The following is a 14,350-nucleotide window of genomic DNA, read 5'->3' as shown; positions in this document are numbered from 1 at the left end:
GAAAAGAAAGAAGCCTCGAAGTGAATAATGTTTCCTGTCGTCGACATCTCTTCGTCTCTTTCCTCTTCTTCTGCCTGGTGTTTGTACTACTGTGACTGGCGATCAACTTAAAAGACCATCATTTGCTACTTACTTCACCTGCATCGTTTCGTCCATCTGATACATTACACTCTCCGTCATTACGTATGTCCGACTCGGGTTAACAAAAACTCAACCGTCAGACTCGAGCGATATCGGATCGATTGTGAAGCCCGATTCGTTCAGATCCGAACCGGAACTCATCTCAACTAGGCCGAGCCGGCCGAGTCACACCGTGCCTTTCTTCTCACGGCGTTTCAGTCTTCAAATGTGAAACCGCCACCGTCTTCCATTTCTCCGCTCCATTTCCGTCTCCTCACCCCGCCACCATCGCAGCTGCCCACCGCCGCCATAAAACCCCTGGGCTTCTCTGCCTGCCGCAAACCCTTAATCTGCGCCGCCCGATGGTTCGCGCGTACACCCAGGAGCACGTGTACCACCACCCGTGGGACCGCGTGACGACGGCTGCGTGGCGCAAATTTACGGATCCCGAGACCCCTGCCGTACTCTCCCACATCGTCGACGTCCACACGCTCGACCGCCGCCTCGACCCCGACTCCGGCCGCCTCCAGGCCGTTCGCTCCATCACCGTCCGATGGCCGCCGCTACCCTTCCTCCTCCGCCGGATCCTCGGCCAAGACGCCGTCGTATGCCACTGCGTGGAGTCCACGGTGGTCGATGCGCGCGGGCGGTCCATGGAGATCGTGGTCCGCAACGCTAGCCTTCGTGGCCTGCTCGAGGTGGAGGAGCGGTCCACCTACCGGCCCCACCCTGATCGGCCGGAGGGGTGGACCGCCTTCCGTCAGGAGACCAGCATCCGGTGCAAGCCCTTCTCGGCTCTCGCCGCCGTCGCCGAGAAGGTGGAGCAGCGCTGCGCCGAGAGGTTCCAGCAGAACAGCGTCAAGGGGAGGGAGGTCGTCGAGAGGATCTGCAACTTTCTAGAGGCCGAGACCGCCTCCGCCGCCGCCGCCATTTCTTGCTGATCTCCGATCTATAAGAGCCAAACACAAGATGTAAAGGTAAAGGGTTATTCCCCTCTTGCGATCCGTTTGGAATTCGTTGAATAAGGTTATGGTGTTGATGTTGTCTCCTTGTTGATGCTTTACTGGATCATGCATTTGTAGAACGCTCTAGAAATTGCTGTCAGCGATTCCATGGTGTTCGACGGAATCTGAGGTGTTGTTCTCTTTGGTACCATGAATCTGTATTGATCATAAAACTCTATAGTGAATGGTAACCTTACAATTGTATGATTCTGAGAACTAAATGCATTCCCCTCTTGCGATCCGTTTGGATTTCGTAGAATAAGGTTATGGTGTTGATGTTGTCTCCTTGTTGATGCTTTATTGGATCATGCATTTGTAGAATTCTTTAGAAATTGCCGTCAGCAATTCCATGGTGTTCAACGGAATCTGGGGTGTTCTTCTCTTTGGTACCATGAATCTGTATTGATCATAAAACTCTATAGTGAATGGTAACCTGACAATTGTATGATTCTGAGATCTAAATGCACCTCTTGCGATCCGTTTGGAATTCATAGAATAAGGTTATGGTGTTGATGTTGTCTCCTTGTTGATGCTTTACTGGATCATGCATTTGTAGAACGCTTTAGAAATTGCTGTCAGCAATTCCATGGTGTTCAACAGAATCTGAGGTGTTGTTCTCTTTGATACCATGAATCTGCATTGATCATAGAACTCTATAGTGAATGGTAACCTGACAATTGTATGATTCTGAGAACTAAATGCATTCCCCTCTTGTGATTCGTTTGGAATTCATAGAATAAGGTTATGGTGTTGATGTTGTCTCCTTGTTGATGCTTTACTGGATCATGCATTTGTAGAATGCTTTAGAAATTGCTGTCACCGATTCCATGGTGTTTGACGGAATCTGAGGTGTTGTTCTCTTTGGTACCATGAGTCTGTATTGATCATAAAACTCTATAGTGAATGGTAACCTGACATTTGTATGATTCTGAGAACTAAATGCATTCCCCTCTTGTGATTCGTTTGGAATTCATAGAATAAGGTTATGGTGTTGATGTTGTCTCCTTGTTGATGCTTTACTGGATCATGCATTTGTAGAATGCTTTAGAAATTGTTGTCACCAATTCCATGGTGTTTGACGGAATCTGAGGTGTTGTTCTCTTTGGTACCATGAGTCTGTATTGATCATAGAACTCTATAGTGAATGGTAACCTGACATTTGTATGATTCTGAGAACTAAATGCATTCCCCTCTTGTGATTCGTTTGGAATTCATAGAATAAGGTTATGGTGTTGATGTTGTCTCCTTGTTGATGCTTTATTGGATCATGCATTTGTAGAATGCTCTAGAAATTGCTGTCACCAATTCCATGGTGTTTGACGGAATCTGAGGTGTTGTTCTCTTTGGTACCATGAGTCTGTATTGATCATAAAACTCTATAGTGAATGGTAACCTGACATTTGTATGATTCTGAGAACTAAATGCATTGAAATTGTTAGATTTCGCCTCTGATCTCTAAGATACGTAATTTTGTTTTCATTGGCTATATTTGGATAATTCATAGTTTATACCCACAGTTAAATGTTATTGTAGGGCTTCCTCTCTTGTTGATAAGATGGTACAATTAATTGTACCTTTAGTTACATATAATGAGGTCGAAGGGAATGTTGTCAAAAACACATTTATAGTCTTTACTCTGGAACAAATCTATGAGCCTAAGTTTTCTATACAAGAGTTGAATAAGGAATCCGAAATTTTGGCTACTGAATACAAGTGACCTTCTTATAAACCATCACAACATGTAATTTATCTTGAGATTGATATTAATTCAAAGAAAATATTTTGTTTACCTGCTTAGCTATGGTGCCACATTGTTTCACTTGATTTTGGAACTTTCAGTTTTTACTGAACTTTCGCACTTAGAATTGCAGTTTAAATGACCTTCATGTGGAGGAGAGTTGTGGTGCCCTGTGCTCAGTATCTTTTTTCTTATGTCCCTCTATGCAATTAACATCACCTTTATTAATACGTCATTTCCTTAACTTAGCAAGTTTGCATGTCATTCTCCAGCCATTTGATATGAACTATATGGTGGGCCATCTATAATCTATTTCACATTGTATTATACTGTTCCTACTAATGTCACTTTTTTATCACATTTTTAAGCCCTAGAGTTTGTTTTATAATTGATCTGTTTTTACAGTGATAATTGAACAAAAATTGCTTTCTCCAAGTGATGTATAATAAGATCATAAAACAGAAAATTGCAGTGACATACTTCCCATTTGTCTTTTTTTTTCCTCATATTTATGGCTCTTAATTTTGCTTCCCATATGCAACTTTCTTTACATGACCCTTTATGTCTTCCCATTCAATTTCTTTTGCTACACAGTCTATGGTATCTGTTCATGTTCTTCTAAAAGAACCTTATAATGTGATTGGAAATCTTCAATTCTGTCGTGGTCAAAGTTAATTATTCTCTTGCATGATTCTCATATCCTGTGCTATCGTCTAATCATTCATCTTTCTGACTGCCATTTTAGGTCTTTGTAAATTTCTTCTTTTCCAAAGTTTTCTTTCAAGAGATTTTGTGGGTAATGGTTTTCTCTCTGTTATCGGTGTAAACATTTTCATGTCTAGAAGCGTGAGCTTCCTTCAAATTGATAATTGTTGTACCAAATCCATCTACCACACATTTTTAAATTGTGTAGCTTTAGCAAGTTTATTAATGTGGTATGTTTTTAGCAACTCTGCTTTCTACTTTTGCTAATTTTATTTTTTATATAAAATAAATATGAAAATTGCCATGATTTAACCTGATAAAACCATTGTTCCAGTAACTTGGATTTGCAAGCTTAACCTTATGTGCTGATATCAGGACCTGAAACATAATCTTGAACCATTCTCTAGTAGGCATCATGTACAATTCATAGTCTAATGGTGGCTTCACATCTTGAAGTGTCTCTTGCACCATCCATGAGTCCATATTCCCAACTCCAGATCGCTCATATCACATAGATAGCGTCAGGTTTGCTTTGATACCAATTATTACAACCCAACCTAATAGATCTATTGACTCAAGAACTCAAATCTTACAAGCCTAGAGTAACGCTTTGTAGCAAGCCAGAAACATGCATTTGTTGATGAATTTCATTAGGATAAGAAATGGCTTTTAAACTGACTTGCATCTGTTCCTTTTGATAGGTCGAGTTAAATAATCGTTAATGTTTATGGAAGCTATGATAATGATTATTAGGGCCACTTTTTAGCATGGATAAATATTTGTTTCTTTTGAAAGAAACTATCAACAGGTTATCAACCTTTGTGCAGCACTCTTTAATGTTGGAATCGATACTCTAAGCTGAAAGAATGAACTGGGATGGTCCAAGTTACTCAAAGTAGACCATTGCCTTTCGGTTCCTTCATGGACTGAGCCCAGTAAGATCAACTCATTGTTTAGCTTGAAGCTTCACATGTAACATTTGTCTTGAGTGTTTTTTGGCAGTCTGCTCCAGATGTGTTTTGCAGTTTATTTATACCATCGAGGGGGAGAGTTCTTATTCCCTAGGTTTCAAAGACTATGGTAAGAAGAATATGTGAAACTATCAACATTATGTGTGTTTTGAAGTCTTTTCTGTTATAGTTATCAATGTTAGATGTAGTTGATGTCATAAAGATAATTTTGTCTTTCTATGATGCATTCTATTGCTATATCTTGAATCTTCTAAAGAATTAAGAAAACAGTGATTGCTGAAGGATTGGTCTGAGTTTGTTCTTACTATTGGTTCTCAATTCTTCAAATTCCTTTGGCATGTCTGAGCTTTCACTTGTTGCTTGGATACTCCTTATTACAGAAGTGCTTATTTCAATCTATTGTTAGATTACACTATTCCTTGTACAACAACATTGTTGATGATTTGTATACGAAATGGGAATCACCTGAGGAATCACAATAGTTCAAATTCAGATTTTTGGTTAAAGTTGATTTGTCCTTTTCTTCTAAGAAGTAATATGAAGCCTGCAATATGGAAACATTCTTGTATCGGTATCTATTTTGTTCGATGTGGATCATAGACAATTTGCAGGGAACAATGCTCCAGAATTAGGCAATTGGTTTATCTTAACAAAGAATGCTCCTGAAATTTATGGTTGCTTACAGCAATTTGTATCAGGTGATTATGTGATAGCAATTTCCTTTTCTGTATTGGTTACATGTATTATCATGTGTGCCTATGCATAAATGTTTAATTGTTAATCCTACTAACCCTTATCTTTTCTTAACAGACAACAATATCGCTCCCACCTAATGACAATGCTAATCCTACAATTTCTCGAAGAATCCAGTGACGAGATTGTTGGCCCACTCCAATGAACTCTTGAAGAAGAAGAAGAAAAGAACAACTTAGATCATATGTGCAGTTTCATCAGCCTTACTAAGATGCTGTCAGCTCGGTGGATGTTACACTTGGAACAAAGCCCCAAGTGCAGGACAAGAGCAATCATGGTGGTGGTGCAGTCTTCGTGCTCAAGAATTCATTTCATTCGGTGCTCAAGTTGGTGCCACTTCAGACCTCTATCCATATCCGATACCATTAACTCATGGGAAGAAGGAAAAAAGGTAGATCTTGAAAGGAGTCCCGTGGGATGGGGTGAGACAGATCTCGCGGTTCCATCTTCATCATGGATTCTGATTCTGAAAGTAATAAGTTGATGTGGGCAATCTTTCTCTTGGGTGGGTTATGTTCTTTTTCTGCTTGGGGTTGACTCTCTTTGGTTAAAGGTCAACAACTTGCTAGTGGAGGGTTTGTGGTGGAATGCAAAAGACAATGTCACGTTCTCTACCAAATTTCACTGTACCATTGTTGTCTTACCTGAAACCCCACCAGAAGCAGACACCTTTCTGTATGTGATCATTATTCACACACCTGGATTTCATGGTGAAGAACTTGGAGATTCCTTGCCATATATAATCCTGCAGCCGGGCATGGCAAGATTTGGTGATCGGAGAACAGCATACATTGCAGACTAAAGCATGGTAATTATGTCCATCGAGTACTGTCTCACTCACAAAGCATTGACTTTTCTTTTCCCTTTGGTTTACATGCTAATCAATGTACAGCGGAGGATGACAGTGCAACAATCGACGGAGCATCTCAGTGCGCCTTTTTGGACGTAGCTGAATAAAAGTATGGGTGTGCGTCCACCGTCGACCGCTACCTCTTGCATGGGAATCGTAACCTTCGTCACAGCCGTGTGATCGGAGGAGGACGACCGGGAGGCAACGCTGGAGTGAACTCGGGTCGTCGCTTCGCAGTGACCTCTGACATATCATCTCCGACTCACGGGTCAGTCTTTCAAGTGCTTTTAATCCATCCCTGCTTTGGGTTCTGCAGTCTGTGTCGGTATTCTTCTTCGTTTATTATTTTAAGCCTGTTATTTGTACTGCATCATCAACACAAGATTAATGGTAGGTCATGAGGTAGATGAAGCCAGCGTCAGGTAGTGGAGTCCACCGGTCATGGAGGACTCTGTGCATCTGGGTGTCTCTTCAATGCCAAGGACTAAATCTAACAGAGCATGCAGTGCTGTTGCAGTGCAGAGGCAGCATCACTGCATCATCAGCCTCGCTGCAACGACAACTACAAAAGGGTGTTGATCTCATCTCCAGCTCAAAGAATGACTCCAAGTCCCCACTCCACTACAAGCCTTGGCAGCAGAAGACAACTCTGTCTCAGACCCAAAGAGTGGGAAGAAGAAACCATGGCTTCCTCCTCCGCAGCTCACCAAACTCTCCTCCTGACTCTCTTTCTCTCCTTTGTCAGTGCCCTCAGCTCTTCCTCTGAAACAGACCTCCTCCTCACCTTCAAGTCCTCCATGGAGGACCCTACCTTGGCTCTATCCGACTGGTCCCCGAACTCCACGAACCACTGCAACTGGACTGGCATCACTTGCTCCAAGACCACTTCTCTGGTCACCTCTGTGGATCTTCACGGCCTCAACCTCACCGGTGACATCTCTCCTTCCATCTGCCAACTCCCTCAGCTCTCCGACCTCAACCTTGCCAACAACTTCTTCAACGAGGCCATCTCTCTCCGGCTCTCCGAGTGCACCAGACTGGTCACTCTCAATCTCAGCAACAATCTGCTTTGGGGAACATTTCCCGACCAAATAGTTCTGCTCTCCAGTCTATCTACGCTCGATCTCAGTAGGAACCGCATTGAAGGCCAAATACCCGTCCGCTTGGGTTCCTTGGAGCGGCTCCAAGTTCTCAACTTGGGAAGTAACTTGTTCTCAGGTATCATCCGTCCCCCTGTTTTCAGAAACTTGAGCGAGCTAGTCCTTCTTGACTTGTCGCAGAATCCATCTTTGGCATCTGAACTGCCTCGAGAAATTGGGGGGCTGGCTAAATTGAGATGGCTTAAGATGCAAAGATCTGGTCTTTATGGTGCGATTCCTGAATCCTTCATTGGTTTGCATGAGCTGGAGGTTTTAGACCTTTCCCAGAATAATTTGACAGGAAAAATCCCTTTGGGGTTCGGGTTGGGTTTTCTGAAGCTGACTGCTCTGGATTTCTCACAGAATATGCTTTCTGGATCATTTCCAGCTGATGTTTGCTACGGGAAATCTCTCAAACAACTCAGTCTTCTTGATAACTCCTTCACTGGTCCAATACCTTACAGCATTGAGAAATGCCTGAGCCTCGAGAGGTTTCAAGTGCAGGACAATGGCTTTTCTGGAGAACTTCCATCTGGTTTGTGGTCACTGCCAGAGTTGAAGCTTGTCCGAGCTGAAAACAACCAGTTCTCAGGTGAGATGCCCGATTTGGCTGGAGTTCTTTCTCATCTGGAGCAAGTTCAGATTGATAACAATAGCTTCACGGGGAGAATTCCTGGAGGTCTTGGAATGATTCGCACCATGTACAGGTTTTCAGCTTCGCTTAATGGTTTCTCCGGTGATCTCCCTGCTGATATTTTCGATTCACCGGTCTTGAGTATCATAAATTTGTCCCACAACTCGCTCACAGGGTCAATTCCAGAGCTCAGGAACTGCAGAAAGTTGGTCTCGTTATCCTTAGCAGACAATAGTTTGACCGGAAACATCCCACCTTCTCTTGGACACCTACCAGTGTTGACATACATTGACATTTCCAGCAATAGACTCAGCGGTGAGATCCCACCAGAGCTCCAAAACCTGAAACTTGCACTGTTCAATGTTTCCTTCAACCAGCTATCAGGAAGTGTTCCAACTTCTCTGGTTTCTGATCTTCCAGCTTCATTCTTACAGGGAAATCCCGATTTGTGTGGCCCTGGGTTGCCAAACCCATGCAATGGGCCACTAAAAAGACGAAACTCTAAGACCATTGGATTGTTCTGGGCGGCAATTGTGGTATCCATTGCTGTTGGTTTCACAGTCTTAATTGTGGGGCTTTATGTGGTGTGCAGGATGTTACGAGGAAAGCCCAGATCTGGAGCATGGAAATCGGTATTCTTTTACCCTCTCGGGATTACAGAAGAGGAGCTGCTAATGGCTTTAGTTGAGAAAAATGTGATTGGTGAAGGTGCTTTTGGCAAAGTTCACGTCCTTCAGCTACCTGGGGGAGAATTTGTTGCCGTTAAGAGGCTACTAAACTCCAGTAACTTGTCTTTCAGAATAGTGAAGGCTGAAATTAAGACAATGGCCAAGGCCAGGCATAGGAATGTCGCCAAGTTGTTGGGCTTTTGTTACTCCAAAGGCACAATTCTTCTTATTTTTGAGTACCTGAAAAAGGGTAGCTTAGGAGATGCCCTTCATAAACCAGGCTTTTCACTAGAGTGGAGTTTTCGCCTCAAACTGGCTATTGGATCCGCACATGGCTTACTGTACCTTCACAAAGATTATGTCTCACAGATACTTCACCGGAACATGAAATCTAATAATATCCTTATTGGTGATGGTTTTGAGCCAAAGATAACTGACTTTGGCCTTGATCGTATAATCGGGGAGACCTCATACAGGTCATCGGTAGCTTCTGAGTTGGGTAGCTATTGCTATATGCCTCCAGGTAAATTATTTAATATAAGAAATCATCTACAACTCTCTTTAGGAATTTAATTCTCTGGATTTACCGAGACATATTTCATATATGAATTTCCCCAATATAATGTGTCAACTCAATTACATCAAGAGATACCAACCCATTGGATGTTTCTTGCATCTGTCGTTGTGGTGCAGATACCACAGATATTAATCGCAATAACATGGATGACATTGACTGCCATTCAGTTCCTTTGATAAATTATATAAGTTCCTTGATTAAAGTCCACATTGTGCTTTCAATTGAAAGAGTAGGTGAATCTCTTTATTTTTGAGACAAGATAATGTATCCAGACTTTGCTCTGATCTAGTGTGGTTATACAGAGGACAGGGATCAAAATAGGCCTTTGATCCCCATTCTATCTCCTCCAATTCACCAACAGCGAGTAGAACTTTTGGCCCCACTTGGAGATGGTGCCTTATATACATAAATTACCCTTATAAAGCTTGGTAATGCAAGGCTGTGAGTGAATGTACAGCAAGCGACATTGTAAGGAAGTATATCAAATTATTCCTAGGTTTGACACTATGAGGTGGCAGAGGATGAAAGGTGTTTGGCGTCATTTGTGTAATTAGACACTGGCTTGCTAGGTGTATAAATACTTTCTGGTGATTTAATTTTGACTGCATATAATTGAATTGCTAGCTATTGTCTTGCGTGAGATACTGATCATGGTTTTGCTGGTCTTAGCTTTTGGATGTCAAGCAATAAATAATTAGGCCATAGAACAAGGAAGCTAAAAACAAAAGTGGAATGCTAGAGCTTTCAGTATTGTTTGAACTTATTGCACATAAACAATGGTTAATCGAATTTCGTTTGGTATTTGAAATTGTAATTTCTTATTTATTTCAAATATGCCAGGAATATGAACTTTTGCATTCCCTGTGAGATGAATGAATGTTTCTTTTTTCCTCATAGAAATGAATTGAATGAGTTGAACATTGCTTTGTTTTCATCAACTAGTAAACTGAAATATCTGTACGGCATTATGCATTGCTACTGGTTGCAGAGTATGGCTGCAGTAAGAAACCAACAGAACAAATGGACATATACAGCTTCGGCGTGGTGTTACTGGAACTCGTTACTGGAAGGCCAGCTGAACAGCCGGAAGTTAGGGAGTCCCTCGATGTCGTCAAGTTTGTAAGAAGGAAGGTGAACATGACAAATGGAGCTCTCCAAGTATTAGATCCCAAGATCTCCAGTTCAGCACAGCAAGAGATGTTGGAGGTACTCGAACTTGCTCTTCGATGCACTTCTATATTGCCTGAGAAGCGACCAGCAATCGTCGAGGTTGTCCGATCCTTGCAGTCGCTTGAGCCAATCGCCCACCCTCCAATGTTTTCCAGTGAGTTGCCTTCTGCCGAATAATGTACAAAAAGAATCATCTGCCTTTGCTAGTGTTCTAATATGCAGGAGTGCAAGAAGGAATAGAGGTTTTGTATAGCAGAACTTACATTGCTTTTGCTGCTGCTTTTCCCTGATGGATTGTACAGTGAAAATTAGTAATTTGGAGTGGTATTTCCATTAATTGTTATCCGCCACGCAGATTTACTGCTTTGTGTTTAGTTTTATTTCGTTCATTACAATTGACTCTTAAACGACAACGATCTGCAAACTCTCCAGGAAAAAGCCTTTACTTCTGTTATTGTGTGCCCAACTTCTAAAGGAATGTGGCAAATTTAGATCAGTTGCTCTGATAAGAATACAAAGGTATGAATCATGTCTCATCTACTGATTTAAGCATTTAAATGAAATAATATCGATAAAAATGTTGTGGTATCTGAATAAAAAATCGTGTGCCCGTATCTTCATCTGCCACACATGTAAAATGCAGGGACATCTTTTTTACACATTACTTCATAATCTTCAAATTTTTTTTTTTTGTATCCTATACTATTATTGTGTAAATTTTGATGGTTATGATAAGTTCAGAGAAAATATCGTTGATGTTTTGGTCAGCCCGACGTGATCTTAAACATGTATATATAGCATCATCCAAAGTGTCTCTAAGGTGGAAACATTGTATTCTTGTCATCTACATGAAGATCGATAACGGGAGGTTTCTCGACCTAGTCGCTCTAAGTTAGTAATCTACGGTCCCCAAATATGGGTTCAAATAATTCAAAAAGAGTTCTTTGCATTGGGTTTAAGATATCTTTTTATATTGAGTTTGTGATTGTTTTCATCATCATAATAAATGAGAAGAAAGCTAGTGAATACCTTTATTGTCATAAAGGATGATAAAAAAGTTTATGTTTGTCTTTCTTGTTATAATGGATAAAAAGAAAGCTTGTGCTTTAAATCTTCGTTATATAAGATGGGTGGAGGATGACTTGGATCTCACGTAGCAACCACGTGTCAACTGATATTAGCATTCTTGGGGGCTCTTGTAAGAGGGGTTTGAAACACGAGCATTCGGGATCTTATCTTATGGGTCAGGTTTTCCCAATTCTAGTGTTTCAGGCATGTTGGGCCTGTGTCGAAGCAGAGTTAGTGCAAGTCAAGTTTTCTCGACTCATGCATCTTGGGCACATTTAGCCTTGTACTTCTATCGTAGCAGATTTCTCTTCACGTGCGTTGAGTTTTCTTAACTCCTGCATCTTATGCACATTTGGTCTTATGCCTCCACTATAGCGAATTTCTCCATGCAGGTTGGGTTTCTCAACTCACACATCTTAAACATATTTGGCCTTGCGCCTTCGCCATAATGGATTTCGCTTAGCGTGGGTTAGATTTTCTCGAGTTACATGCCTCAAGCATATTTGGCCCTTCACCTCTACTGCAGTGGCTTTATTTTGGCGCCAGTCGGGTTTTCCCAACTCACATGTCTCAGGCGCATTTGGCCTTGCACCTCTGTTACTACGGATTTATCTTAGTGTGGGTCAGGTTTTCCCGACTTATGCGTCTCGGCCACATTAACTTTGTGCCTCCATCGTGGCAAATTTTTTCACGTGTTAGGTTTTCCCGATTTATGTGTCTTGGGTATGTTTTGCCCTACACTTCTACTGTAGTGGATTTCTTCTAGCGTAGATCGAGTTTTCCCAACTCACACGCCTCGAGCACATTTTTCCCTATGCCTCTGTCATAGTGAATTTCTTCATATGGGTCGGGTTTTCCTTACTTGTGCGTCTTGAGCACGTTGGTCTTGTGCCTCCGTCGTAGTAGATTTTTTCATATGAGTCGAGTTTTCTCAACTTATACTTCTTGAAAACATTGGCCTTGTGCCTCCACCATGGCGGATTTCTTCATGTGGGTTGGGTTTTTTCGACTCATATGTCTTGAGCATGTTGGGCATGTGCCTCTGTCATGGTAGATTTTGGGTCCTTGGTGGGCTCTAAGTCCTTTCTTTATCATGGTAGATTTTGGGTTCTCCCTCCGCCATGAGGGATTTTGGATCCTCCCTCTGCCATGGTGAATTTTGAGTCTTCTCTCTATTGTGGCAAATTTTGGGCCCTCTTTGTTGTGATAGGCTTTAAGCCCTCCCTCCGTCATGGTGGATTTTAGATCCTCCCACCATTGTAGGCTTGAAGTTTTTTTTTTTTTGTGGAGGATTTTAAGTCCTTCAACCGTGGTAGGCTTCAAGTTCTCTCTCCATCGTGGTGGACTTCGGATCCTCTTCTCGCCATGGCAGGCTTTGTCCAGGGGTGCTCGATCAATGACTTCATTGACTTCGGATGTTATAGGGACTTAGTGAAATTCCGGGGATCGATTAGTAGTACCTCGGGCCAGGCCTTCTTCGATAGAGAGACCGTCGTCATATAACACTAGAGCGACTCCCTCGGGTTGCTTTTCAGCTTTTCAACATTGATCCTCATTAGGAATTTTATCACTATGAATTTGGTCATTACCGTTTTGGAGTAGGGTTCATTCCCAAATATGACATGCAGGCTGTATTAATCATAATCCTCTTCAATCAAGAGTTAATCATCCTCGCGAAAACCACCAAGGCATTGTTATGGTTTAGGTCGAGGTATTATGACTCTTCTTTCTTGAAAGTTATTTTCGAGTAGTCTTCTAACCCTGGACACTTTTTGATGGTAGCCCGAGCATAGACTTTACGACCCGAAGAGCTGCCTCCTCCTAAGGCAAGGCCACCGATGATGACATTGATCTACATCTCCACCTCTCCATCGACTCATGAGGTCGAGGCGAAGGTTTCCGGTGCCTCTAGACGAACTTCCCAAGGTATTCTCGACAAATGAGTTCTTTGATTTGCTCCTTCAAATCGCAATAGTCCTCCATGTCATAGCCATAATCACGGTGGAGGTGGTAGTACTTGGATTTGTTCTTCATATCCAATGGTGTCTTCATCAGTTGAGGGTCTTTCAAGAGCCCTTTTTTTTTATCTGTAAAATGACTTAGGTTCTAGTCATGTTCAAGGGAGTCGACTCGGACCTCAAGCAAGGTAGCTCGGGTCGATCATTTCTTCTTCACCTTAAATTCTTCATTGGGTCAATCAATTTTTTCTTTATCATGGTGACCTCGAGGTCGGGATTGATGGTAGTCACTCTTGTCTCGGCCTTTTGCGCATCTCCTCACCCTTACTCGAGACCAATGCCCCCACAGCAATATATTGGTTGGTCCTTTGAAGCACCTCAGGCATCGTCATTGATGGCCTCTCCACCAATGACTAGAAAAAGTAAAAGAGCTTTAGACCCATCATGAAGACCTATATTATAAGTGACAGATGGGCTTCTTGTATACCTCAGATCTCGATAACAAGGATTAATATTTTCTCTCGAGATTGTTGGAACTATCGTTATTTCTCTGTTAGACGTTGGTCAATTTATTGTAATTGGATCCTCAATGAGTCATCCATCGAATCCATTGACTGGGTCTCAAATTCAAGTTGAGCGGAGTGATGCACTGAATTCTACGGTCGGGGAGTGAGGCACTCCCTAGACCAGCGATTCCATAGGCCTTAGGTGATCCTGAGATGTTGGCACCACGTCGGGTGGGCGAATCCCGACAAAAACCAAAGCTAGTGACAGTTGAGATATTGATCGCGGTTGAGATGGTGGCGGTGCTTATTGGGCTAATTGAGGTAGGAGTGGGAAGATAACCCGGATCATGTCAGTTAGTGTCTGCACCTATTGGGTGAGGTTCAAAAATGCCTCGACAGGAATAAGTAGGTGGCTTAAGGTTACCCGAGAGCAAAAGACCTATGTCATTGAACAGACGCTAGTACCGCATTGGTGTTTGCACTGAAGTA

At 42.3% G+C, this 14,350-nt stretch overlaps 2 protein-coding genes across 4 annotated transcripts; both read left to right on the top strand.

Moving 5' to 3' along the window:
• Nucleotides 1–311: 311 nt before the first annotated feature.
• On the top strand, nucleotides 312–1,365 carry LOC103999229 (uncharacterized). The gene is made up of 2 exons (XM_009420907.3): nucleotides 312–1,097; nucleotides 1,203–1,365. The coding sequence occupies exon 1, from the start codon at nucleotides 483–485 to the stop codon at nucleotides 1,059–1,061; it is 579 nt and encodes a 192-aa protein (XP_009419182.2). The 5' UTR covers nucleotides 312–482; the 3' UTR covers nucleotides 1,062–1,097; nucleotides 1,203–1,365.
• A 2,414-nt stretch (nucleotides 1,366–3,779) lies between these two features.
• On the top strand, nucleotides 3,780–10,679 carry LOC135593903 (probably inactive leucine-rich repeat receptor-like protein kinase At5g06940). Of its 3 annotated transcripts, none has more exons than XM_065084222.1 (5): nucleotides 3,780–5,236; nucleotides 5,349–6,099; nucleotides 6,184–6,409; nucleotides 6,659–9,105; nucleotides 10,148–10,679. In XM_065084222.1, exons 4-5 carry the CDS (start codon nucleotides 6,741–6,743, stop codon nucleotides 10,504–10,506), a joined length of 2,724 nt encoding a protein of 907 aa, XP_064940294.1. In that variant the 5' UTR covers nucleotides 3,780–5,236; nucleotides 5,349–6,099; nucleotides 6,184–6,409; nucleotides 6,659–6,740; the 3' UTR covers nucleotides 10,507–10,679. The 3 variants fall into 3 exon arrangements, with proteins under 3 accessions (XP_064940294.1, XP_064940292.1, XP_064940293.1); XM_065084220.1 differs by having other exon boundaries at nucleotides 6,536–9,105; XM_065084221.1 differs by having other exon boundaries at nucleotides 6,525–9,105.
• Nucleotides 10,680–14,350: the final 3,671 nt, after the last annotated feature.

Source organism: Musa acuminata, chromosome BXJ1-9, assembly GCF_036884655.1.
Source record: "Musa acuminata AAA Group cultivar baxijiao chromosome BXJ1-9, Cavendish_Baxijiao_AAA, whole genome shotgun sequence".
Taxonomy (NCBI): Eukaryota; Viridiplantae; Streptophyta; class Magnoliopsida; order Zingiberales; family Musaceae; genus Musa; species Musa acuminata.
Note: the sequence above shows the minus strand (reverse complement) of the source record. Positions and strands in the feature narration are given on the sequence as shown.

Bases quoted from the DNA above. Each gene is read 5' to 3' on its own strand.
- LOC135593903 (XM_065084220.1), top strand. From the start codon at position 6,642: ATGCAGTGCTGTTGCAGTGCAGAGGCAGCATCACTGCATCATCAGCCT. The intron at 9,106-10,147 runs GTAAATTATTTA...TACTGGTTGCAG, and splicing joins CTATTGCTATATGCCTCCAG to AGTATGGCTGCAGTAAGAAA.
- LOC103999229 (XM_009420907.3), top strand. From the start codon at position 483: ATGGTTCGCGCGTACACCCAGGAGCACGTGTACCACCACCCGTGGGAC.